Source organism: Dipodomys ordii, unplaced genomic scaffold (genome assembly GCF_000151885.1).
Source record: "Dipodomys ordii isolate 6190 unplaced genomic scaffold, Dord_2.0 Scaffold36, whole genome shotgun sequence".
In the NCBI taxonomy this organism is placed as follows: domain Eukaryota; kingdom Metazoa; phylum Chordata; class Mammalia; order Rodentia; family Heteromyidae; genus Dipodomys; species Dipodomys ordii.
This window is the reverse complement of record NW_012267252.1, coordinates 3,588,831-3,615,115: the sequence shown is the minus strand read 5'-3', so window position 1 is coordinate 3,615,115 and position 26,285 is coordinate 3,588,831. Positions and strand designations below refer to the sequence as shown.

Genomic DNA, 26,285 nt, shown 5'->3' with positions numbered 1-26,285 from the left:
AGCAGGAATAGAGGCAGCAGCCATGGACAGGTGTAGGCTGAATTTAAACAGAATTTTAGGGGGCAGTCACTTGGGTCACATTACATAGGCTATGGGCATTTGGGGGTACAGTCAGTTCTGAGAAGAGATGTATAAAGTTGTTACATGAACTACAGGAATTGGGGGGGAGAGTCACATTGTGAGAAAGAGTGTAAGGAGACTATTGCAACTAGGGTGGGAATTTATATGTTACACCAGGAAAACAATACAACATCGGGCAAATAGAAACTTAACAGATTTTTGTAAACAGGTAGGGACACAAGGCAGGGCCTTAATCAGCAAGCTGGCTCTGAGAACTTAGATTCCTTTCTTTTTTATGTGTATATATATATATATATATTTTTTTTTTTTGGTCGGTCGTGGGGCTTGAACTCTGGCCTGGGCACTGTCCCTCAGCTCTTCAGCTCAAGGCAAGCACTCTAGCACTTGAGCCACAGCGCCACTTCCTGTATATTTTTAAAGGTGGAAGGCAGAGGGTAGAGACATTCTAGCTACTTCCTGCGGGCTGTGTGCATCAGTTTTAGGGGTAGAGGTGGAAAGTTCACCTGGTCCAGAAGAAGGCACTAGTAAGCATTCCTTGGTGATAAACATGCATATGCATGCTTGGATGAAGTCTGAAAGAAATTTCATGAGGCAGGGGCCAAACAATAAGAAAAGAAAAACTATTATTAGAAGACCTACAGCCAACAGAAGGGAAGGCAGCCATCTACTCTGGGTGGATCTCCTGTGTTCCAGGAGATCCTGCATCGGGTGGGTTATATCCTTAACTACTCTTGACTGATTAACATCTGCTAGCTGGCTGGATAGGGGAGAGCATTGTGAACTGGTTAAGAATAACCAGTCAGAAGCTGGGGCTGGATTGGAATGGTTAATGGCCCAGTGGGAGGCCTAATATGGATGGAAGACCCACTACAAATAGAAATATCAGGTAATAGATGTAAGTTCTTACCCGGTTAAAAGATAAACCAGTATGGGCATTAGATAAGCCTGTTCCCAGCCATCAGAGTGAGGTGAGAGAGGGAAGCTTCATTCCTCACTCAATAGGAGACAGCTCAAGAGGAAAGGCTGAAGGAGCCCCAAGAGATCACTGTTACCCACGATGGAGTCCTGTAGCCTGTATCTTGTTCTTTAATCATCTTTTCCCTGAGACCTCTGGACATTTCTCCTAGGTACAATCTGAATACCATCGCTTCTTTCAGTCCATCTGCATATCTCCCTCCTTTCTTTCCCCTCCACAAACCCCTGGTTCCCAGCTCCCTCACAGCCCTTTCTTTCTGTCCCTAAGGATTTGTGAGGAGACTAAAGAGAAAGAGTGAGAGATAGAGACAGAGATAGAGAGAGAGAGACAGAGAGAGAATATCTACCCTGGCAGGATTGATGATCATCCCACCCCCCTCCACCTCAGTTTGTTCCCTCCCCCAGTCTGTTTCAGATTCCCCACCCAGACACAGTGAGAGCAGCTGGAGCATCTGCTTTCAGACTTCCAATCCTTGCCCTCTGCTGGCTGTTCTGATTTTCCTGTGACCGTGGGCACCTACAGTGCCAGGTCCTCTCCTCCTTCCCCATGAAGTCCATGGGAGGTCCTGAGGGGCAGGAGCTGCACAAGCTGGATAAAGGAGCCTGGGACAACCCCGCCTACAGTAGTTCCCCTTCACCTCATGGGACACCAAGGATCTACACTGTCTCCAGTGTGGCATCCCCCTCCAACGAGCCCCTACCCAAGAAGCCTGAAGATGGAGTCCAGGAGAAGACACACAGCACCCTTGGGTCCAGCTGCTGCCTCCACATCTGTCATTGCATCAGAGGTACCAGCCTGGGGAGGGGGCTTCCTGGGATATTGGAGTCAGGGGCAAGGAGCACTAGAGCTCTGAAGGACAAAGATCATCTGAGGAAGAGGTGTAATTATGGTGTCTCTGAGATGGCCAGAGTTAGAGAAGACATTCTTGTGCTCTGCCGGAGGGGTCAATTGCAGGGTCACCTGTTATCGACACAGAAAGTTGGGTAGGAGTAAGTCTGAGAGAGGGCACAAGTAGATGAGACTCTAGAACGTCCCCTGGAACAGGTGCCTGTCTTTCATGGCTTCGCTTGCTGTGACCCAGTGCCTCACCCTGTCCCCTCAGGGAATTTAGGGGAGGAAGAAGGCATGGATCTGGATAGAGTAGGCAGATGCCACTATGGGACCAGGGGATGGGAAAGGAAGGGCTGGGTGAAGATGGTACAAAAAACAGGGGCAGGTGGGAATGGATAACTGGGCAGGATGTGTTGTCAGAGACTCTGAGCCCCTGTCTAATTACCTTAGGACTCTGGGGAACAACCCTGACTGAGAACACAGCTGAGAACAGGGAACTTTATGTGAAGACCACCCTGCGAGAGCTTCTGGTATACATAGTGTTCCTGGTAGACATCTGTCTGTGTGAGTAGCCTCCGTCTCTCGGCTGTCTGTCTGTGAGAACCATGAATGTGTGTGACATATGTGTATACACCTGTCTTCAGTCAACACCTGTCGGGCAGCATCTATCTGTGGGAGGTGTGTGTCCTGGAAACTCTCTATATATATATCCATCTCAACTCCCTTTTTAGCTTAGGATAATGTCACAGAATTTGGTGGAAGAAGGCAGATCATTAGGCAGACTGTTAAGGGAAGTATGTAGAATTATTAGGAAACACAGTTTTTAAGTTCAAGTTCCTAATTTTGAGTCAGTGGCCATGGTTTTCTGTTGGCAGGTGGAAGTTTTTACCCTATCTTAAGAATGGGGGTCACCGCTGTCTGTGTGGTAGGTTTGCTGTGTGTGCTTACTGCACAATATCTCTCATCCATGAGCCTTTAGAGGCAGGAAGAGAATGATTCCATTTGCAGGTTCATAAGAAGAGGGTTAGGAGGTATGGTGGTATCCTGTGATGGAGCTCAACCCACAAACATCAGAGGAGTACCTGTGAGACCATTGCTGTATCCCCACACTGGGAAGAGTTGGTCTCTGAGCTTGATAAGAGAAGGAAGTAGAAATATGGAAGAGCAGGCTATGGAAGGAGAGTCAAGGAACTGCAGAAAATAGTTGGACACAGGTGTCTGAGTGAGGGTGAAAATTTTTTCCTTAAAAATTTACAGTGGTGGGGGGAGGGGGGAGTCTGGGAAGGGATGGGAAGGGTAAACAAAGGAGGAGGCTGCAATGCTTGGTAAGAAATGTACGCATTATCCTGCCCATGCAATTGTAACCCCTCTGTACAGTTGTTCACAAATAAAATAAAATAAAATTTAAAAAAAAAAAAGAAAAACAAAAAAAAAATTTACAGTGGTGAAATTATGAAAAACCTAGTTTACTCTACAATGGATGAATGGATCAAGAAAATATGGCATGTATATATATATGTGTGTGTGTGTCTATATATCACATTGTATATATTATATAGTATATATTATATAATATATTGTACATATATATTCGTATATATTATATATTGTATATTTTTATATCAACTTTTTTCTTTTACTGTTCCTAGGTCTTGAAATCAGGGCATGGGCATTGTCTCTGAGCTTCTTTTCCCTCAAGCCTGGCACTCTAAATCTTGAGTCATGGCTCCACTTCCAGCTTTTTAGTAGTCAACTGGAGATAAGAGTCTCACAGAAGCTGGGTGATGGTGGCTCATGCCTATAGTCGTAGCCATTCAGGAGGCTGAGACCTGAGAATCACAGTTGGAAACCAGCTTGGGCAAGAAAGTCTATGATACTCTTATCTTTAATAAACTACTCAGAAAAAGCTGGAAGTGGTGCTATGGCTTAGTTGTAGAGTGCTAGCCTTGATCACAAAGAAGTTCAGGGACAGCACTCAGGTCCCTGAGTTCAAGCCCACTGTCTGGCAAAAAGAAAAAAATCTCATGGATTTTCCTGCCCAGGTTAGCTTTGAGCTATGAGCCAAGAGCCTCAGATCTCATCTTTCTGAGTAGCTCCGATTACAGGCATGAGCCTCCAATGGCTGGCTGTTATATCCATTTTTAAATGAAGCATTTAAAAGGTAAAAATATATGGGCTGGGAAGGTGGCCCAGTAGTAGAGTGCTTGCCTTGCATGCATAAGGTTCTGAGTCTGATTCCTCAGCACCACATAAGCAGAAGAAGCCAAAAGTGGTGCTGTGGTTCAAGTGGTGGAGTGCTCACCTTGAGCTGAAGAGCTGAGGGACAGTGTCCAGGCCCAGAGTTCAGGCCCCATGACAAAAAAAAAAGGTAAAAATATAAACAAAAAATTTCTCTTGTGATGCTGCTTCTTCTGGGATAAGTAAGGTTGTAGTTTCTGTTAGCGTGTCAGGGCTGTGAATAAAGTAGTGTCCAACACATTTGCAGGCTATGGCCAGCCACACCAGTTAAAAGCCTCGGTATTTGCAGTATTTGAGTTAGCCCAAAAGCGTTCATTTGTCTTGTTGCTTCATCTGCTTGTTTTCTTGTGGCTTGGCCAGGTAGATAGACCTACACCTTTTTTGATTTGTGGAATGGGAGTGATAACAGAACAAATATTGTAGAGCTGTTTGGAGTAGTCCAATGAGCTAGCGCAATGTTATGCATCTGAAAAAGGATTCAATGACTTAGTAGTTCATGTTTATAATCCCAGATAGTTGGGGTAGGAGGCCAGCCAGGTTAAAAAAAAATGTTGAGACTTTATCTCAATGAAAAAGATGGGCCCGGTAGTGCATGTCTGTAATTTCACATAGGAATAGCTTCCTCCAGTATTAAAATGCTATACTACTTGTTTCACAGTAGATATACATTGACATAACATCATCACTCAACGTCAATAGTTCACAATAGGGTTGACTCTTGGTCTTTCATATTCTATAGTTTTAGGCAAATATAAAGTGACATACTTATGTTGTAATGGTATAATATAGAGTACTTTCGTATCTTAAAATCTAAATGAACACTAATGGCTCTCACTTATAAGACTACTCAGGAAGCTGAGATTTGAGGATGGCAGTTCAAGGCCAACCTGGTCAGGAAAGCCTTATGAGACTCTTATTTCCAATAAATTACACAAAAAGCTGAAAGTAGAGTTATGGCTCAACTGAAAGAGCACTATCCTTGAGCAAAAAAGTTCAGGAACTAGACCCAGGCCCTGAGTTCAAGCCCCAGGACTGGCACCTTCCCCCCACAAAAAAAGTCTTAAAATCTTCTGACCTTTACCTGTTTATCATTCTCTGTATACAATCCCTGGCAACCACTGCCAATATTTACTATCTCCATAGTTTTGTCTTTTATAAACTGTCATAGTTACAATACAGTATGTAGCTTTTCAGATTAATTTATTTGACAAATTTTTCAGACTACAGATCCAAGTGAGTGTTTTTGAACTTCCACAAAATAATAAACCAATAATTATTAGCTGGGCTCTAGTAGTTCACACCTGTAATCCTAGCTACTCAAGAGGTTGATATCAGAGCATCACAATTCAAAGCCAGCCCACACAGAAAAGTCCAAGAGATTCTTATATCCAATTAACCAGCAAAACAAATTGGGAGTGGATGTATGGCTCAAGTAGTAGAGCAGCAGACTTCAATGAAAAAGCTAAGTGAGAGTGTCTAGTCCTGAGTTTAAATCCCAGTTCAATCACATACAAAATAGTTTACATAAAAACATTAAAGAGCCAGATACTGGGCTCTTGCTGTAATGCTAACTACTCCAGAGGCTGAGATGTGAGGTCAAAGTTTGAAGCCATCCTGGACAGAAAAGTATGTAAGACTCTTATCTCCATTTAGCCAGCCATAAATGGAGCTGTGACTCAAGTGGTAGAATGCTAGCCTAGAGTACAAAATTCATGCACGGCTCCCAGGCCCTAATTTCAAGCCTCATGACTGACACAAATTAAAAAAAGGAAAACAAAAAACTAAAACATAAACACTGAAGAACATTTTGATGTATAATTCATTACTATCATATCCAAAGATACCTTTATTTTTTCACATCACTAGTGCTTATGCATATACATACATATTTTACCCAATTGTATTATATCGTATACTTTGACACATAATTAAATCACAAATAACCCATTTTAAGTAGATTATGTATTTTAATTTTATGATCATAGTCATTGATGGAAATACTTATTATTTCAACTTTTATGATTGGTAAATATATCTTGGCCTTTTAGGTTCCCCCCACACACACTTTTCTTGAATTTTATCCTTACAGTAATTTCCAAGGAGAGAGATAATTAGGTCGAAAGTCAGGAATATCTTCTTAGCATTGGCTGTATGTTGTCAGTTTTGCTTCTGGAAGGGATCAGGCACATTTACTATGCCACTGGTGTTGTGAGATCACACCAGCTTTGCCATGATCTCACCAAAACTGGATATTCATTTATAAATTTTAGTATTAAATAAGTCTAAAATGCTATGATTTGCTTTGAATATCTCATCTCTGATTACAAATGAGCATAAAGAGGTTTATGTTTAATTTATAACATGCTTTTTTTTAATAAATTGCATAAAACAGGACTTAGGAGGGATGAGGGGAAGGTTTTAAGAAAGTTGTGTCATTAGACTTTTGTGACAATCATCCACCAGGTTTCTCATTTCCACCACTGGAGCATTTTTTTTTTTTTTGGTCAGTCATAGGGCGTGAACTCCGGGTTTGGGTACTGTCCCTGCACTCTTTAGCTCAAGGTGAGTGCTCTACCACTTGAGCCACAGCACCACTTCCAGTTTTCTAGTGGTTCATTAGAGATGAGTCTCATGGACTTTCCTGCCCAGGCTGGCTTTGAACCATGATCCTCAGATCTCAGCCTCCTGAGTAGCTAGGATTACAGGAGTGAGCCACTGCCACCAGCACCTGGCTACCACTGGAGCTTTGAAAGTGGAAAGAATAGCTCAGGAAATTGTTTGGACAGCTACCGCTTAGAGATTTTGCCTGGGATGGGCAATAGTAAACTGTCACTGACATCCATTACTGACACATTTCTTCCTCATGCTTTATTCTAAGAACTTGGTAGGCCTAGAAACCAGGGCTATTTGGGACTCATTTGGCTAAAATAGAGCTATCATTTTCTAGGCAGATGAGGTATAAGAATCATCAATCTTCCCAAAACAATATCAACTGTACAGTCCTTGAAACCTATGATCTCATTTGTCTCTGACAGAAATCCTGCAAGAGGGAGATATTATTATTTGTACCCTAGGAAAATGTACCTATTATCATTACACATAATCAGGAATAATCAGTCATTCTAAACAATTCCTAATGGGTAGACTGGGTCATCTGTTCAACAGAGAAACTGCTGGAAAATAACTGATTTGTCCTCTTCTTCCTTCTGCCCCTTCCCCCTCCCTTTCCCCCTACCATCATGATCTTTATGAAAGCCTTCTGGCCCCAGTACTCTTGGAGGACTGGTTGTGGCCTTTTGTTGCTGGAGGAAACATTGAAGGTCATTGTATAGAAACAATGGCTGTTTGTTTTAGGAGATATTATTGTTATCTCAAAGGTGCACCTGGGACTAGACCTGTGTAGGAGACGCTGTGAGCCATGACCAGGCTGGATCTGGTCACCATGGAGTCAAGCGGGACAGTAGGGACCCTCAGCCTTTGATGACTCCTCTTGCCCATAAATTAATAGCAATTGGGTGATCTTTGTCTATCTCTGGCTGTAAACAAAAAATATCTGCCGCTATTCACTCTGCTTTCTTTTAATGGGTTTCAGGGTTTGGTCACAGTTTGGCAGGATATTATATCATCAGAAGAGAATGAATGAGCTTGGAGGTTAGGAATAAATTGTCTTTTCTGAAAAACTATTTCTAGATCTGACAAGAGAAGGAACAGAATACATATTGGAGGTCCAGGTGACTGAGCCCCTATGTGTCTATAAAGATGAATGAAGGTGACTGGCCACTTAAAACCATGACGTTAATGAAGGCACAGTGGTAGAATAGAAAGCACATAATGCCTAGAAGAAGACCACGTTATATGTGAGGCTTTTTTTTTTGCCAGTCCTGGGGCTTGAACTCAAAGCCTAGGCACTGTCCCTGAGCTTCTTTTGCTCAAGGCTAGCACTCTACTACTTGAGCCACAGCATCACGTCTGGCTTTTTCTGTTTATGTGGTACTGAGGAATGGAATCCAGGGCTTCATGCATGGTAGCCAAGGACTCTACCACTAAGCCACATTCCCAGCTCCATGTGTGGGACATTTTTGGTGAAGATACTTAAGTCTCCCTGAAGATACTTGTACTTTGTGAGGTCGGTAGAAAACAAAGGTTACTTAGTGTCCATAGTACATTCTCAGTAAGTACCAATTGGCATTCCACATGAAAGTACAAATAAGGGAAGTTCTGAAAAATCACCCACTATAGATGTAATCAGGCTCAAGCCTGGCTGGTGTAAGTGGACAGAGAAGGGAAGGTAGCTCATTTTATACAGCCTCAATCTGAATACTGGCTCTGCCTCTCACCAGCTAAATGGACCTGAGAAGATCATAGAAACTGAACATGTCTCATGGAGAACTTTGCTCTGGGCAAGGTCAAATCAGCCAGTACATTTTAGATCTAACTTCCACCTATCAGAGAGACCATGCCTGTTTGTCTCCCTGAGCTTGGCTTATCTCACTTAATATACAATATTTGTTCCAGTTCCATCCATTTCCCTGCCAATAACATTATTTTATTTTATTCTTTCTAAAGGCTGTGTAAAATTCCATTGTGTACATGTACCGCATTTTTTTTTTCGGCAGCAGGTTTTAAGTTCAGGCAGCAACTCAAGCCTGGGAAGACATTCTAATCCCAGAAATAAGGCCTAGGGCAATGTTCTCAAACGTGTACTCTGAGGAACCTGGGGGCTTTCTGTGACTGAGAGGGGTGTTAAATGCCTCATTCACCCAGTCATGTATTTGTATATGTTCTTCATCTACTTCAACTAAAGCAATAAATTGCAAAAGATTAAATATAGAAGCATTTATGAGAATCAAGCCAAACATTAAGGACACTTGCAAATGTGTAACATAATGCTATGTTTCATGGTAATTTTTTAAAGAAATATCATGATTTTTGAGCTGGGCACCAGCCTGTAATTCTAGCTACTCAGGAGGCTAAGATTTGAGGATCAAGATTCAAAGCCAGACCAGGAAAGAAAGCCTGTGAGATGCTTATCACCAATTCACAACACCTTCCCCGCCTCCTCCCCCCCAAAAAAAAAGAATAGCCGAAAGTGGAGCTGTGGTATAAATGTTAGAGTGCTAACCTTGAGCAAAAAAGCTCAGGGACAGCACTCAGACTCTGAGTTTAAGCTCCAGGACCAGCATGTGCATTGTGCATGGAACGCACACACACACACACACACACACACACACACACAGGTATGTGCTTTCTCTCTCTCTCTCTCTCTCTCTCTCTCTCTCTCTCTCTCTCTCTCTGTCTCCCCGTCCCGTATGTAATGATTTGTGTCTAGCATGTTGATGTATACTTGTAAGTTCAGCACCAAGGAGACAAAGGCAGAAGGATCTCAAGTCTGAGGCTAGCCTGGGCTGCCTCACATATTCCAAATCCCTGTCTTGAAAACAAAAAATAGGACTAGCTATAGTGGCTTATTCTTGTAATCACAACTCTTCAGCATCTCAGCTAGTAAGTTGGGTGGTACGATGCACCTGTTATTCAACTCTGTAGGAAATGTAGGTAAGAGAACCACATGTCAAGCTGGCCCTTTGCAAAAACAGTGACCCTTCCAAAAAATAACTAAAGCAAAAAAGGACTTGGGGTGTGACTTGAGTTGTAGAGTGCCTAACTCACAAGGATAAAACACTGGGTTAAAATGCTACAACACACATACATATACACACAAACACACACACAAACACACACACACATACACACACATATACGCAAAGTAAAAATGAGAAAAAATGGAAAAGAAAATATGTTAATTTTTAAATGAAAAAGTTAAGTTATTTATGTTTACACATATTATGACTGTCATCTTTTTTTGTTTTGGATTTTTAAATTTCTTTATTTTATTCTTAGGATTGAATTCCATGGCCTAGTTTATGTTTAACATGCTCTCTACCATTGCAACTAAATCTCCATCTTGTTATTATCTTTTATGTTTATTGATTAATTAATTATATTTTTCCTTAGTTTCAATTCCTAATAGGCTGACAGATATAAATTTTAAAACTTTGGAGTTCTCAAGAACTTTATTTTTTTTTTATTTTTTTTTGGGGGTCCGGTCATGGGGCCTGAACTCTGGGCTTGGGCGCTGTCCCTCAGCTCTTCAGCTCAAGGCTAGCGCCCTGCCACTTGAGCCACAGCACCACTTCCGGGTTTTTCTTTTTTGCTTTTGTGGTGCTCAGAAATCGAACCCAGGGCTTCATGCATGAAAGGCAAGCACTATACCACTGAGCCACCTTCCCAGTCCCCATCAAGAACTTTAAATTAGAGAGGAATCCCGAGTGAAATTTTGAGAATAAATGATGTAAATTCTAATTAAATTATTTCTTGGCACGGAGAAAAATGAAAATGATAGAAGGGTTCTGTGGACTCAGTAAATGATTTTGTTTGTTCATTTTTTGGGGGGGGGTCTGGTCATGGGGCCTGAACTCTGGGCCTGGGCGCTGTCCCTCAGCTCTTCAGCTCAAGGCTAGCGCTCTACCACAGTGCCACTTCTGGCTTTTTTCTTTTGCTTATGTGGTGCTGAGGAATTGAACCCAGGGCCTCAGGCATGCAAGGCAAGCGCTCTACCACTGATCCACCTTCCCAGCCCCTGTTTGTTCATTTTTTTGAGACAAGTTAATCAGTTTATAGTCCAGATTATCCTCAAACTCAAGATCCTTCTGTTCTAACCTCCAAAAAACTATAGCTATAGTGTGTACTATCATACCTGTAAACCATTTTAACCCAGAGCTCTATGATTAGATTTAACTTTTGTCAGAATAGCAATTTTTATATCCAGTTCTTTTTTTTAATTGTTAAAATACCATAGAGAGGGGTTATAATTACATGAGCAAGGTAATGAGTACATTTCTTATCAAGCATTGTTGCCTCCTCCTTTGTTTCCCCTTCCCATCCCTTCCCATCTTCCCTTCCACCTCCCCCCCACCCACGCCAAAGGTGTAAAGTTCATTGTTCGACATAACATCTTGTACATCTCATTGTTACAGTGGGTCAGACTGTATCCCTATTTAAAAAATTTGTTTTTTCCCTTCCCCTCCACAAATTATACCAACATCAAATACAGTGAAAACAGAGGTTATACTGTGGGGGATAAATCCGGTTCTTGACTTTTTCCCTCCTCCTATTCTTTTCTTAGAAATGTTTCTCTTTCCAAGTACCCATCTTATACAATTATGCACATGGAGATCTTCAATTTCAGTGCTAATTTAACCTCAATAATAAGACCAAACTAACAATGCATTAAATAAGATGAAAATCTAGTTTCCACTCAAAAAACAAATCTGTGGAATAAGAAACCTTGGATTCATACAAGGCTCTACAATTGTGTATTCCAGGCTCCTTCTACCTTACTGCTTTGCCATTCTCAACATGCAGCTTCTTTCTCATGTTCAGCGCTGCCCTTATGTTCATATACCAGCTAGCAGGAAATGGGGAAGAAGAAAGGAAAGCATGTTCTCCCCTTTTATGGACGTAATTAAATGGCCAACATATCTAGCTGCCAGGAAGGCTGGGAATAGCCTCTTCTGTTAGATATCAAAGTGCCTCCAGTTAAAATGATTATGAGGAGAGGTATTGAGTATTTCAGTCCATGCTAAATAAACTAAAAAGAAATCTTTTCCATAGTTTGGCACTAGAGACAGTAACACAGTGAATAGAACTTGGAGTAATCAAGGCATTACCTCAAATAATCTTCCTGAGGTAAAATCACTGGGCAGATTGATAAGAACTGCTTCTTTTCTACCAAGAGAGGCTATTACAGAGCTTAGCTAAGCTATTGTGAAAGTATTATCAGGAGTTGTTGGGCAGGAATAAATAAGGATCACTGTTCTCAATACTGTATTTTATTTCACAAGAATATCGAATCACCCCATAGCGGTAACAAAAGATCACCTCCCACCTGTAATTATTCATCTGGCAAGATGTATTATGTCAATAATTAGGTGGAGATATTTCAGAAAACTTTTCAATGAGCCAAGTGCTAAGAGCAGCTCAAGAAGCCAAGACCAAGTAAGGCCCAAGGGCCTTCCTACTCTGCAACCATTGGAGAATGACAGAACAGCCAGAGGCTGTATCCACACAATGGCTATTAGGGAAGGGATGGGGTGAGGAGACCAACATGGCTGCTTTCTAACCTAGGAAGGAGCAGTGGGCTTTTGATGTACAAGACATACAATTTGCAATGCAGGAGTAGTACAGGTACATGAAGGAACTGTATAGTCACTGTCAGAAGCACCCCAACACTCTGAGGACCTTTGTCAGTTAGTTGAGGGGACAGATCCCATTTCTGCCCAAGAAGAATGTGCTAGAAAAGGTGGAGGTGATCCATTTCATAGTCATTAGGGTCAGGGAAGGAGCTCAGTAGCATCGGATGACCTGTATGGCAGTTCATGGGAAAGGAGAGGCATGGGGTATTGCACTGACTTCTTGTTATTTTTTATTGTTCTTATTAAGGAGTTGTATAAAGGTGATATAATTCTATACATTAGGTAATGAGTATAATGTTATCCTTAGAGAATGACATCCCTTCCTTCACTTTTCTTCTATTTCTCCCTCCCATCCCTACCTACAAGTTGCATGATTCATTTTTTCTATAGTGTATATTAAATACAATGACTATATTTGTTCACCTTTCCTCCCTCTGTTCCTGTGTCCCCCTTTTACTAACACTAAAAACAAACAAACAAAAGCTCCCATTTCCTTGAATTTGTTTTGATATAGTACTTTAGATGTTCAGAGGAGTTATGCCCTAAATGTATCCTCCATTAGTCACTTTGTGTGTAAATGTGCTGACATCTTCTTTGCTCTGAGCAGGGAATATGCACCAGCAATTCAAAAGAGAGGATGAGAATATTTTGTCTCTAAACACAGAAATCAAGTTATTACCCAATCTCAGGATATGATGATTAATTACAACTGTCATATAGTTTCAATTTTAAAAAATTACATTGTACCTATGTCTTAAAGGGACCAGGCCAGCTTACATTGAAAGGCACAAATAACACTCATGGCTTATGCCTGTAATCTTAGCTAGTCAGAGGGCTGAGATCTGAGGATCATGGTTCAAAGCCAATGTAGGCAGGGAAGTCCTGAGACTCTTATCACCAATTAATCTACAAAAAAAGCTGGAAGTGGAAGTGTGGCTCAAGTGGAAGAAGGAGAAGAGGAAAAGGAAGAAGAAGGAGGAGGGGGAAAGGGGGGAGGAGGAGGAGGAAGATGAAGATGATCATGATGAGGAGGAAGATGAGGAGGATGAGGACGAGGAGGAGGAGGAGGAGGAAGAAGAAGAAAAAGAAGAAGAAGAAGAAGAAGAAGAAGAAGAAGAAGAAGAAGAAGAAGAAGAAGAAGAAGAAGAAGAACTACCACCACCACCACTACTACTACTACCAACAACAAGATGGGGGAATTTATTTGGTTCATAGTTCTGACATTTTCATCTTTGGTCAGTTGGCTCCATACTTCTAGGCCCATAGCAAGGAGAAAACATTGTGGAGTAAGGACGTAGCTGAGAAGAATTGCTCACCTTATGACAGCCAGGAGGCAGACAGGAGTAACAGGGAGGCACCACGGCAATATACAACCTTCAAAGACAAGGCCCCTTTAGAATAGTTGTAGGGTTCCTTTGTGGTCTTTTCTGTATGTATGTAGTTCAGTTAAAGTGTTACAAAGAAAGAATAGTAAATTTCTGTATGTTGATAGGCATTTGACCAAGTGAAGCCAGTGTTTCTTAGAAGATGTAATCTTTATATATTGAGCTTCAACATATACCTCAGTGGTAGAACACTTGCCTAGCATGTGGAAGGCCCTAGATTCAATCCCCAACTCAGAAACTTAGAAAGATGGAAGGAAGGAAGGGAGAGAGAGAGAGAGAGAGAGAGAGAGAGAGAGAATAAAGAGAGAGTATCCGTAAATGTTGGCAAGCAGTTCAGAACAATGTTAGCTGAAAAATAAAAGCGGTAGTAGTGAGTACTGCCTAGTGGCCATTTTACAAAATTCAACAATTTAGTCCTATATCATTAGAAAAAGTTCAGCTTATCTTTCATTAGAAAATTGCCTATAGTTCTCTAGATACTAAAGACAGGTAACTGCAGATATAGTTTGAACTTTCTTAATAGAGTGGAACAAGGGGATATGAAGTAATAATGCTTCTTTCTTTTCTGATTCCCATCTCTGGAGAAGTATAATGCTTAGTACATAATAAGGAACACCCTTTCCTCCAGCTCCATAGGCAAGTTCCATTTCACCCCCAAGTCATTCCATTTCCAAATGGGATGGTAAGAAAAAATTAAGTCCAAGCAAAATAATGGCATTTGCAGGGAAATGGATGGAACTAGAAGAAATCATGTTGAGTGAGGTAAGCCAAGAGCAAAGAGACAAACAGCACATGGTCTCCCTGATAAGTGGATGTTAAATCCAAAACGTAAGGTGATACAACAAAGTAAACAAGACTTGAGAAACAAAGGACTTCCACTCATCTGGTTGAATCACTACTAAATAACCCCATGCTGCTGATCACATATATGGTATATATGTGCCCACTGGAGGGAAACCAAGAGTATGACACAGAACTACAGGGAATCAGGGAAAATATACAACAGTGGGACCCATCAGCTGCACTGGACATTGATCAAAATGAACTAAGCAATTCAATGTCAGCGATGGGAGGAAGGGAACTAGTGGAAAGAGGGAACGGCTGATGCTATGCAAAAGGAAAGAAATATACATATCACCCAATGTGGAAGAAATAACTATTGTCAAAGCTCATAGAACTCATAAATGTTATAGACCACAATAGACAATTTGCCCCATGAAAGTTAGAATGTGTTTGTGACTTTAACCAAGCATCACTATCCCACAATACTGTGAAATTTGTGAAATTATGTAATCAATCACAATAAAGAATTTGCAAAAAATAAAAGAAAATAGAAAAAAAAGTCCAAGATGTGAAAAAATGTTTAAGGGATTGCTGACAAGAGGCTGAGAAGTCCTACTTTTAAGTTTTTAAATGCAATTACAGAAAATTATAGAAAAATAGCAAGAATAACACAAAGAATTCCTATAGACACTTCAAGCATTTCATACATTTCCTAAACATTCTACCATGCCTACATTCCCCCCTCCTTCTACACACACCATTATTACCACCACTGTTTGAGAGTGAATTGTGGATATAATACATTTTTCTGAATGCATTTATTAGGGTGGGTGAGGAAAATGCTGACTTTAGGAAAAGGGCAGACCTTTTTCTCCTTTGCTAAATCTGGAATGCATTGAGTCCCTTACACAGGAGATATCTGTGACCAGCAGCAAGCCCTGCCAATGCCCAGGTGCCATGCCCAGCGTCTAGAAGCTAGTGTAAAGTGTTTATCCAGAGTGGGCCTCGGAGTATTCTAGAATTAGGAGGAACTTTCCAAAGGGTATAAATAGAGGACACATGCAAGCAAACAAGATCCAAAGAAACAGTCTCTGTTCTGGAGAGTAAGAACTGTAAAGATAAGCTGAGTCCATAGAAAAGAGTGAAATTTCAGAATGTTGATTTCAATCAACAATTACTGAGACGAGAGCCATCTTTGTAGGAGACTTTGTAGCCAAACCTTTCCCTAATACAACCCCTGGTTTTCCACAGTGCTACCATTAGCTTTCCTGGACTACTTTATTGAGTAGGTCTTATGGGAAACCATGTAGATACACCTTTTGTGCCAGATAAATGGGCTTTCTTGTCTCCACTGGAGAATAGTGATGGGAACTGTGCCAGTGACACACTCCTCGCAACTCAGGAGTTTGAGATCTAAGGATCATGGTTTGAAGCCAGCCTGAGCAGAAAAGTCAGTGAGACTCTTATCTCCAAATAACCACCAGACAACCAGAAGTGGTGCTGTGGCTCAAAGTGGTAGGGTACTAGCTTTAAGCAACAAAATTCAGGGATAGCACTTTAGGCACCGAGTTCAAGCTCTGTGACCAAAAACAAAACAAAACACAGCCTCTTGGGTTATTTTCTAGTGACCTATGGAATGACAAGTTCCAGTGCCTATTACTACACCAAAGTGATGTCTGAGCTCTTCCTACATACCCCATCAGAAACTGGAGTTTCCTTCCAGACCATCAGCAGTATGGCAGACTTCTGGGATGTGAGTATGAGATCTCCACCCTTCTTTCTCCTTCTCAATGGCCTAAGATTCAAAGCCAGAGCTCGGGGAGGTCAGGTGAAGGATCAGACTCATAACCAGGGATCATAGGTTCAATCTAGAATCAGACTGAGTCAGAAGGTCAAGCTGAATTAGTGAAGTAGGCTAGAGATGAAGTGGAGGTGAATGAGAGATTGGAATGAAAACCAGGAATTAGACTATTACTGAGAGTAAGAAGAGAGGCAGAACTTCAAAATATATTTTTAGTAAAGTCAGGTCAGAATCTGGCAGAGGTACAGGGGTCGGCTGAATAGAATATAGCAAAAGAGAATAGAAACAAGCTAGGAGTTAAGGAGTGAGAGGAAAGGTCATTCTAAGAACAGAGGTTGGGAGGAAGCTGAGCAAAGCCCAATCCAGCTGTTGGTCCAGTTTGCCCAGGGCCCACTCCTGGACAGTTTGTACTGGACCAAGTGGTACAACAACCAGAGCCTGGGCCATGGCTCACACTCATTCATCTACTATGAGAACCTACTGCTGGGGGCCCCAAGGCTGCGGCAGCTGCGGGTACGCAATGACTCTTGTGTGGTGCATGAGGACTTCCGGGAGGACATTTTCAGCTGCTATGATGTCTACTCTCCAGACAAAGAAGAGCAACTCCCCTTTGGATCTGTCAACGGCACAGCGTAAGTTCCCTCTGAGCCTGACACTATCCTAGGATGTGGAAACAACTATTACTGAGTCTTAAAATACGTAGGGTTCAAACCTTGGAGATACCTGAAGTCATCTCCTTGAGTCCCAACTGTGACTCTTTGGGGATCTTGATATATCTCACTCAGGAATGGAGGTAGGTTAGCACACAGAGCCATAGTTTTCACACCTGTGACAACATACAGGTCACAGTCACACTTACTGTCCTCTACAGGCAGTGCCCCTCCCCCAGGGAAAACATCTGCCCACAGGTCTCTTGGGTATGTGAAGAGTAAATGAAGTTGACACAGCCACACAAAACAAGACAATAATAAAGGAAGAGAAAAGAGGGAGCTAGGACAGAAACTTAGGAAGGCTAAGAACAGAGAGTCATTGAGTTGAGCAGTAAGTTGTATATCCATAAGCACTGGAAGGATCCTTCCTAGACTTATGGTCCAGGTGCTTCTCTAGGGAGATGACAGTTGGGTTGGGACCAAAAGTAGGGCTTGGCTTTGTCCTCCTTATCCTTGAGTACCATAATGAAAAATGAGGAGCTTTACCTTTGAGTTTCAGTACTGCCATTATAGAGATAATTGTCTTGAAAATATCTGGGTATTGATTTCCTACAGGGACTTCTTCCATGTTCCCCATGGAAAATGTACAGATACCGATTATCAGTGACACTGCATGTACTTACATACAGGAAATATGTGAAAGTGCAAAGCCCAGACAACCATAAAGTATTCCCATTGCCTTGGGAGATGAACTTTAGGCTGGCTCAGACCTCTCTTTGCTCAGATGGACTTTTCTGTGGCAGGTGGACATATCACTCGCAGGATGAGCTGGAGGGCTCCTCCCACTGGGGCAGACTCACAAGCTACAGTGGAGGCGGCTACTACCTGGACCTTCCAGGATCCCGACAGGCCAGTGCAGAGGCACTCCGAGACCTTCAGGAGGGGCTGTGGCTGGACAGGGGCACTCGGGTGGTCTTCATAGACTTCTCAGTCTACAATGCCAACATCAATCTTTTCTGTGTTCTGAGGTAGGCCCCCTATTCTCCACACTGTCCCTCCAGCTGTGGTTCTTGCTATGCTTTTGGTGCTTCCCTAAATTCATACCCCATAGTAATATAAAGGATTGTGTGGGGATCCGTAGGAGGAGGAGCTATCTCAGCCCAGACCCCACTAGCTATTTCCTTCCCCTACAGGCTGGTAGTGGAGTTCCCAGCTACAGGAGGTGCCATCCCATCCTGGCAAATCCGAACAGTTAAGCTGATCCGCTATGTCAGCAACTGGGACTTCTTCATCATTGGCTGTGAGATCATCTTCTGCATCTTCATCTTTTATTATGTGGTGGAGGAAGTCCTGGAGATCCACATGCACCGGCTTGGCTACCTCAGCAGCATCTGGAACATACTGGACCTGGTGGTCATCCTGGTGAGGGACAGAGGCTTCAGGCTTGGTACATACTGGAAGGTAGCAGGGGGCTCCAAGTTCTTCCTTTTGGAGCTCCAAGTCCTCCTTCTGACATGTGGTCAAATCACTGTGCCATAGATAGCAGAGCAAGAAGCTAATACCCCTCAGTTTCAGCCCTTAGTAAGCCCGTCTCACATCTCTCCTCCTGTGAGCCTCTGAGCCTGGCCCTGTTTTTTTTTTCTTTATGTAGGTGGTCACCTTCTCTTATGTCTTTTGCCTTTATGACTTGTCCCCTTGAAGAGCTCTGCCTTTTCTATTCAAATATTCTGCATCTTCATCTTTTTTTCATTAGCAGGACATATTCATTTCTTTACCAAGACATGGAAGTGGTGGGGGTGGAGAGAAATCATATTCCATGTAGCCCTTTACGATTGACATATTTGCTTCTGGCCCCAAAGCCTTCTCTTGGGCTGTAGCATAAGCAAGCTATCCTCATATACAAGTTCCCATTCCACCTGAACTTGATCTAGTGAATGCCTCCGAAGGAAGGGGTGTTTCTTGACCATGTGGCTTACCTGCCTCAGCTCTTCCCTGAGATTTTATCTTTGAGCTTCTCTTGAGACCTTCTTGACTCCTCTGACAGCCCTGTGACCCCTGTGTGACAGCTTTCCATGCTGGCCGTGGGCTTCCACATATTCCGAACCCTCGAGGTGAATCGGCTGATGGGGAAGCTCTTAGAGCAGCCAAACACATATGCTGACTTCGAGTTCCTGGCTTTCTGGCAGACGCAGTACAACAACATGAATGCTGTCAACCTCTTCTTCGCCTGGATCAAGGTACCAGGGACTTTTCCTTCCTGGTTTGCCTCAGGGTGCCCACTCTTCTTCAATTGTGTCTCCTTTTCCTTGTTTTACTTTGGCACCTCTGTGGGCTCCTGGAGTGGACTATTCAATGCTTTTCATTTTTTCTACTTCACCATGTGGTTCCCTATGGGCCTTGCAGATATTCAAGTACATCAGCTTCAACAAAACTATGACACAGCTCTCCTCTACACTGGCTCGCTGTGCCAAGGACATCCTGGGCTTTGCCATCATGTTCTTCATTGTCTTCTTTGCTTATGCCCAGCTTGGTTACCTGCTTTTTGGAACGCAAGTGGAGAACTTTAGCACTTTCACCAAGTGCATGTATGTGTCCTGTCCCCACCCTGGCCCCTCACCCTCCCAGGTGTGTGTAACCTTGGGGAAAATGGGAGGAGGTGTGTGTGTGTGTGTGTGTGTGTGTGTGTGTGTGTGTGTGTGTACTTAAAGCCCTAAGTGAGAGTCTACAGAAGCCTGTGTGTGTGCTCAAGTAATTTATACACCTATTCTCTCCATCAGATGGGGTCAGAGGTGCTGTGAGGGAAAGTGGGACAGGGGTATGGATTAGGGCCATGGTATGGCGAAGCTCAGGGTAAAGTCCATACCTGGTCTTTCAGTTTTACTCAGTTCCGGATAATCCTTGGGGACTTTGACTACAATGCTATCAACAATGCCAACCGAATCCTGGGCCCTGTCTACTTCGTCACCTATGTCTTCTTTGTCTTCTTTGTGCTCCTGGTGAGGATCCTTCTGAGGGTTGACAACATAGAGGATCTCCAGGGTGGAGTTTTGACCTTTTCTGCCTCCTATTTGGAATTACAATGAGTTTCTCAAAGCAAGAATGGAAAGGATATTGGGTGGGGAGGTTCTTTTGGATCTTTGAGAGGTGGCTAACATGGTCAGCATGCCAAGCACAGTCAGGTAGTTTGCCAAGAAATCAAACATTCTTCCTCCAAGGAGAAGAAAGTGTTTCATGAGAACAGCTGTCCCTGGAAGCCTCTATGCTTTTTCTCCAGATATGCTCTCATCTGGGGGTATCTTGCTGATTTCTGCTGTTACTACTGGATTGATGTTCTTCTAACTGGGGAATATCTAGGTTTGATTTTTTATTATTAACATGGCAGGCAAGTTTATTTGATCAATTGATGGAGATACAGACATGGATTGTGTTTCACCTTCAAACGTTTCTGGCTTAGTGGACCCTGGTTTGGAGGAGTATAGATCATGTGTGGGGCGGGGGGGAGGGGTGTATTTTGGTGGGCAGCTGGATGTCTGGTTGGTTAGGGAGAAAAAGAGAAATGAGCAAAAAGCGGGGCTGTGAGGCCCCTGAGAGACAGGCATGGGTTGACTGCAGAGTCAAGGTTGAGAACATTAGGCCCTTTAGAACCCAGGTCTGCAATATTGGGTCAGTGGGCTCAATGTTTTTAATTGGTCTGAGAGTGAGGGCCCAAACTCTCACTTTATCCTGTAGAACATGTTCCTGGCTATCATCAATGACACATACTCAGAGGTCAAGGAGGAATTGGCTGGACAGAAGGATGAGCTGCAGCTCTATGACCTCCTGAAACAGGTGACTACTTAGTATCCTTGAATAACCTATAGGCATCCAAGACTGTCTCAAAGCTCTGTGTTATGGTCTATTACCAACTGCTATAGGGACCTATGCTCTCTGATGCTTTCAATTACCCCCTGGCATGCTTTAGATGGAGGTGGAGTCAGGCACGATGAGCAGCCTGTTGTGACTTCTTCCTGTTTCCTTTCCCTTTCAGGGCTACAAGAAGACTCTACTAAGGTTACGTCTAAAGAAGGAGCAGGTTTCAGATGTGCAGAAGGTCCTTCAGGGTGGGAAGCAGGAGATACAGTTTGAGGATTTTACCAACACCTTGAGGGAGTAAGCAACCAGAAACACAACCTTTGCTAACAAAATTTGACCTTGGCCTATGGACCTAAGACCTTGACTTCTAGGCTTTGGGCCTTCCCCTGTAGGTCTATGGTTTTGAATATCAGGATTATGTCCTTGCTTTAAAGGTCTTTGAATATAACCTACAACATTCTGGACCTTGCTGTTAGAATGTAACAATATAATCCCACCATTATTATAGTGAGTAGAGAAACATTAGGAATTCATAGATATGTAAGCAAATAAACCAAATCACAGAATAAGTTCAACAACTGAAATGACATGAAAGAAGGAGACATGGAATAAATAGTTATTGATTTTTTTTTTGGTCAGTTGTGGGGCTTGAACGTTAGGCCTGGGCACTGACCCTGAGCCCTTCAGTTCAAGGAGAGCGCTCTGCCACTTGAGCCACAGCACCACTTCTGGTTTTCTGGTGGTTCATTGGAGATAGTCTCATGGAAGCTGGGTGCTGGTGGCTCATGCCTGTAATCCTAGCTATTCAGAAGGTTGAGATCTGAGGATCGCCATTCAAAGCCAACCTAGGCAAGAAAAATCTGTGAGACTCTTATCTCCAATAAACCACTCAGAAAATCAGAAGAGGCTCCGTGGATCAAGTAGTAGAATGCTCGACTTGAGCTGGAGAGCTGAGGGACAACGCCCAGGCCCAGAATTCAAGCCCCACGACTGACAAAAAACAACAACAACAAAAAAGAGTCTCATGGACTTTCCTGCCTGGGCTGGCTTTGAACCACAATCCTCAGATCTCAGCCTCCTGAGTAGCTAGGACTATAGGTGTGAGCCACTAGTGTCTAGCCAGTTATTTATTCTTTTTGAGCTGATGGGGAGGTTTCCTGGAAGAGCAGAGGAAATTCTAATAAAAGATGACAGCATCTAAGAGTCAGAGTTTTAAAATTAAACAACATATACAACAGAAATAAATAGTTGATAATTTCTAATAAAAAGAAAAGAAGAGTCTGGAGGTAAGGCCAGAGAAATGGACATGGCTACTTTGAGAATGGCCTTGATATCCATACTCTATCCAAAGAATGGGGTGTCCAGGAGCGATTTTTAAGTTGAACAGGTGTGTATTTAGGTTTGCTTTTTATTTATTTTCTGTCATGGTCTCAAAAATAAGTTTGGCTATTCTGAAATTGTGGACTTGATCCTTTCTCCTTAGCCTCTCAAGTAACTGGGACTACAGGTATTTGCCAGAACACATAGTCCATCACCATTAGATCTGAATTTTAAAAATGATAATATTCTAGTTATGGAGGAAGCACTTCAGAAGCAAGGAGTAGAGGGGAAGCTGAAGTGGAGGTGGTGGCAGGCTATTTAGAGGCAAAAGAGATATTGCAACAATCTCCATAGGAGGGGATCATGAGGCTCTGAGGGGGTCAGATCAGGAAGAAGAAACAGAGTCAAGCAATTTATTGGGTGTAGAATTGCTAGACTTCAGAGATTCTAGATTTCCCATGTGATCCTCCAATAAAAGGGGGAGGAGTCAATAGTAAAGTTATCACAACTCCAACAGGGCAGAAGTCATTTTGTTGTGCTGTTCTCCTCAGACTGGGGCATGAGGAGCATGAGATCACTGAGCTCACGGCTGCCTTCACCCGGTTTGATCAGGATGGGAATCACATTCTGGATGAGAAGGAGCAGGAGCAAATGCGACAAGATCTAGAGGAAGAAAGGGTGAGCAGGACTGGTTGGTGAGGAGACAGCGTAAGAACAATAGTCCTCTGTCCCCCTACTCAATATACCTAAACACAAATCAAAACTGAACATCCTCTCCATAGATAATCAGGAAAGAACTCTCCAGAATAGGGGTTCTCAAACAATTACACATTAAATACTCTGGGGAGCTCTAGACCAATTAAGGTGGAGGAGGGCAGACAGCAGACATTAGTATTTTGTAAAATTTCCCAGATGATTACATCGTGCAGGCAAGGATGAGAACCATTTCTCTAAAGCACAGTCCTAGGCAAAGTGCACTAATTGCCTAAGAATCTCTGATAATTCCCTCTGAGGATTTGTCTTCTTGGAATTTTCAAACTCTGATTCTTAGCTGCTCCTACTAGGCCTGCTCTATCACTAACCCAGCCCCAGCAGGGTAACAGCATCCTAGAGAGAAAGTATCAAAAATGTTCTGGTACTGTCTATCCTCTCCCAAACACATGTTTTATAGAGTGTATGTTTGTTTCTTTGGAAGGTGACTCCCTCTCTTAGGGGATGGTCTACCACTAATACCTTGGCCCTATTGGTTCTAGAGCCTGGGAGGGAGGAGGAATATCAAGATGTAGAGTTAGAGTCCATTTGGAACAGATAATGGAATAGGAGCTGATGACTTCCCAGAGTCATCTCTTCCCCTCTAATTTCTGACTTCCTGATTAGGTGGCCCTCAATGCTGAGATTGAGAACCTGGGTCGGTCCATTGTACATAGCCCAGCTGGTGAATTGGGTACAGAGGCTGCCACATCAGAAGGCTGGGTTTCTGGAGAAGAATTCTACACGTATGTACAACCAGGAGCCCAGAGCTGGCTGTTTTTAATATTCTTTGTTGTACTTCTCTTATACTTTTCTGTCCCATAATTCTCCACACGATTGTATATTACTTCATTTTTCCCATGCAGCCACCCCCCACATTTTGTTAACCCTTCCCTTGTAGACACAACCATCTGTTAACCTTTCACCTTTCCTAGCACTCAGACGCGTATCTCTGCCCTCTTTGTTTCTTCCAAATCCTGCATAGATAGGCTCACAAGAAGAGTCCTACAACTAGAGACTGCTCTGGAAGGAGTTATATCTCAAATTGATGCTGTGGATTCAAAGCTGAAGATGTTGGAGAGGAAAGGACAGCCAGCTTCCTCCCCAGGAGAGGTGAGTAGCACTTCTTTAGTTCCCCATAGTTGAAATCTAATGTCTTTCCGCTCAGTATGAGTGGGTAAGGGAGAGAATATTTTTTAAAGTCCTTCATTTTCAGAGTCCTGGGGAAGTAGGTTCACAGTGATCTGTGTATCAGTGGAAGTAGAGGGGGAATGAAGGAAGGCCTGGAAGTGGATTGTCCTGGCCTAAGGTTTGCCTTGGCCACTAGGAGAACTCTGTTTTTGTCTGATTGATTTGATACACAACACATCATAGACTGAGCCACTTGTAAGCAATAGAAATCTCTTCTTCAGTTTGGAAGGCTGGGAAGTCTAAGATCAAGGTGATATCAGATTCAGTATCTGCTGAGAACCAGCTTCAAGTTCACGGGCGCCTATATTTTCCTTATGTTCTCACATGGTAGAAGGAACAAAGGGACTTAAAAAAAAAAAGAGCTCCACACTCAGGATCTAATCACTTATCAAATGCTACACCTCCTGATACCATTACATTGGGGATTACATTTCAGCACATGATTTGGGGGGACACAAACATTCAGTCTGTATCAGTCTAGGTTCTCTAAACAAATCTAGAGAATAATAAAGTAGGACATAAAGTCCTGCTTCAAGTGACCTGTTCTTTTTTCCCCCCTTCCAGCAGGAGGAACAGCGGTTTGGGAACACTTGCATCCAGCTGTAGTTGAATTCCAGCTCCCTAGGGAGTCCGGGTGGGCACAAGAGTGGTGGAAAAGGGGTCATACAACAGACATTCCTCTCTGACTCCCCAAAGAGAGCAGCAGGCCCCTTCATGGAAGGTCCCACCCCATGTATGGCCTTTTGAGTCAATGTTTCTGTGTGTAGTTGGGCATCATGCTTGTGACTTGGTGTTTCTGTCTATAGCCACATAGTACTGTGGGCTTATTTCTTGTGCACTTAGCTCTACTGTGATTCAAAAATAGTCAAGAACAAACAAGATAAAGAAATGATTCTCCTTAAACACCTAAACAGCCACGATTTATGAAAAAGGTAGAAGCCAAGACAGTAGGTAGTGTCTAGATGTCTTTTTATTTGCCAGTGAATCTTATTGCTATCCTTTGTGTATCTAGAGATCTGCTGCTAGTATCCATACATTTCTTCCTTTCCCCCATGGAGTTTCTGTAAAAGAGAAACATTAGAGGAGAGTAGACTCCTCTTACAAGGCAAGATTCCAATATAGCAGAGGAGTTAGTGTGATGCCCTCCCAGAGCAAAGTTAGCAAAGGTTCTTCTGGAGGATCCTGGTTCCTGCCTTTCTGCTGAACACTAGGAACTGGGTGGATATATACCAGGAAATGAAAATAGAATCTGAAGGGAATCAGGCAAGAAAATGACCTCAGGATTCACAGACCTTTAGTCTAATATGTAGTGGGCTGTAATGCTGTTCTTCTATAGGACATTATGAGTTTCCCAGTTGTTTATCAATAAAATTGCATTGGAAAACTATGTCTTTGTATTTGTTTCTGGGACAATTCGAAGGAAAAGGACAATAAGAAGTTAGAATCTGAGCCATTTGTGGGCTGGAGTGGGTTCTTATTCTCGGGATATATAGAATAGGGGCAATGACAACTAGGAAGGAGATGGGCTGCTTCAGGAGTCCTGAACTAAAAAAATCTCTGGCTGATAGGAATGGGTTGAAATGGTACTATGATAGTTCTATAAGAAAGGAGTAGAGACAGGAGATCTAGAGAGATCCAGTTTTATTGCAAAGAAAATCAGGTTATAAGGTTTTAGGGCCATGTATCTGTGAAGACGAAGGATAATCTGGGATAAGACAAAACAAAAAACAAAACCTAAACCAATATGGTGAATGTCCAGGAACCTGGATCCTGAGACTATTTATCTGTTTTTCTCCCTTTTCCTTTTTTTTTTTTTTCCGGCAGTTGTGGGGATTGAACTCTGGGCCTGGGTGCTGTCCCTCAGCTCTTCAGCTCAAGGCTAGCACTCTACCATTTGAGCCACAGTGCCACTTCCGGTTTTCTAGTGGTTTATTGGAGGTAAGAGTCTCGTGGACTTTCCTGCCTGGGCTGGCCCTGAACTGCAATCCTCATATCTCAACCTCCTGAATAGCTAGAATTACAGGCATAAGCCACTGAAACCTGACTTTTCCTGTGATTTTTATCACTTTGTCTTATCCAATTGCTCACTCACTTCTAGAGTTCTCCTAACCTGTTAAATGTTATATATACCCAAGAAGCTTGTGAAAAGCTAAATTCAATTAAGATAACCAGAGT

The 26,285-nt window shown here is 42.6% G+C and overlaps 1 protein-coding gene across 1 annotated transcript; it reads left to right on the top strand.

Moving 5' to 3' along the window:
* Nucleotides 1–1,566: 1,566 nt before the first annotated feature.
* On the top strand, nucleotides 1,567–24,762 carry Pkd2l1 (polycystic kidney disease 2-like 1). The gene is made up of 15 exons (XM_013017674.1): nucleotides 1,567–1,844; nucleotides 2,339–2,452; nucleotides 16,172–16,299; nucleotides 16,726–16,979; nucleotides 17,801–18,025; nucleotides 18,191–18,419; nucleotides 19,064–19,234; nucleotides 19,401–19,582; nucleotides 19,873–19,993; nucleotides 20,727–20,825; nucleotides 21,025–21,146; nucleotides 22,721–22,847; nucleotides 23,547–23,665; nucleotides 23,909–24,032; nucleotides 24,675–24,762. Exons 1-15 carry the CDS (start codon nucleotides 1,604–1,606, stop codon nucleotides 24,714–24,716), a joined length of 2,298 nt encoding a protein of 765 aa, XP_012873128.1. The 5' UTR covers nucleotides 1,567–1,603; the 3' UTR covers nucleotides 24,717–24,762.
* The last annotated feature ends 1,523 nt before the right edge of the window (nucleotides 24,763–26,285 follow it).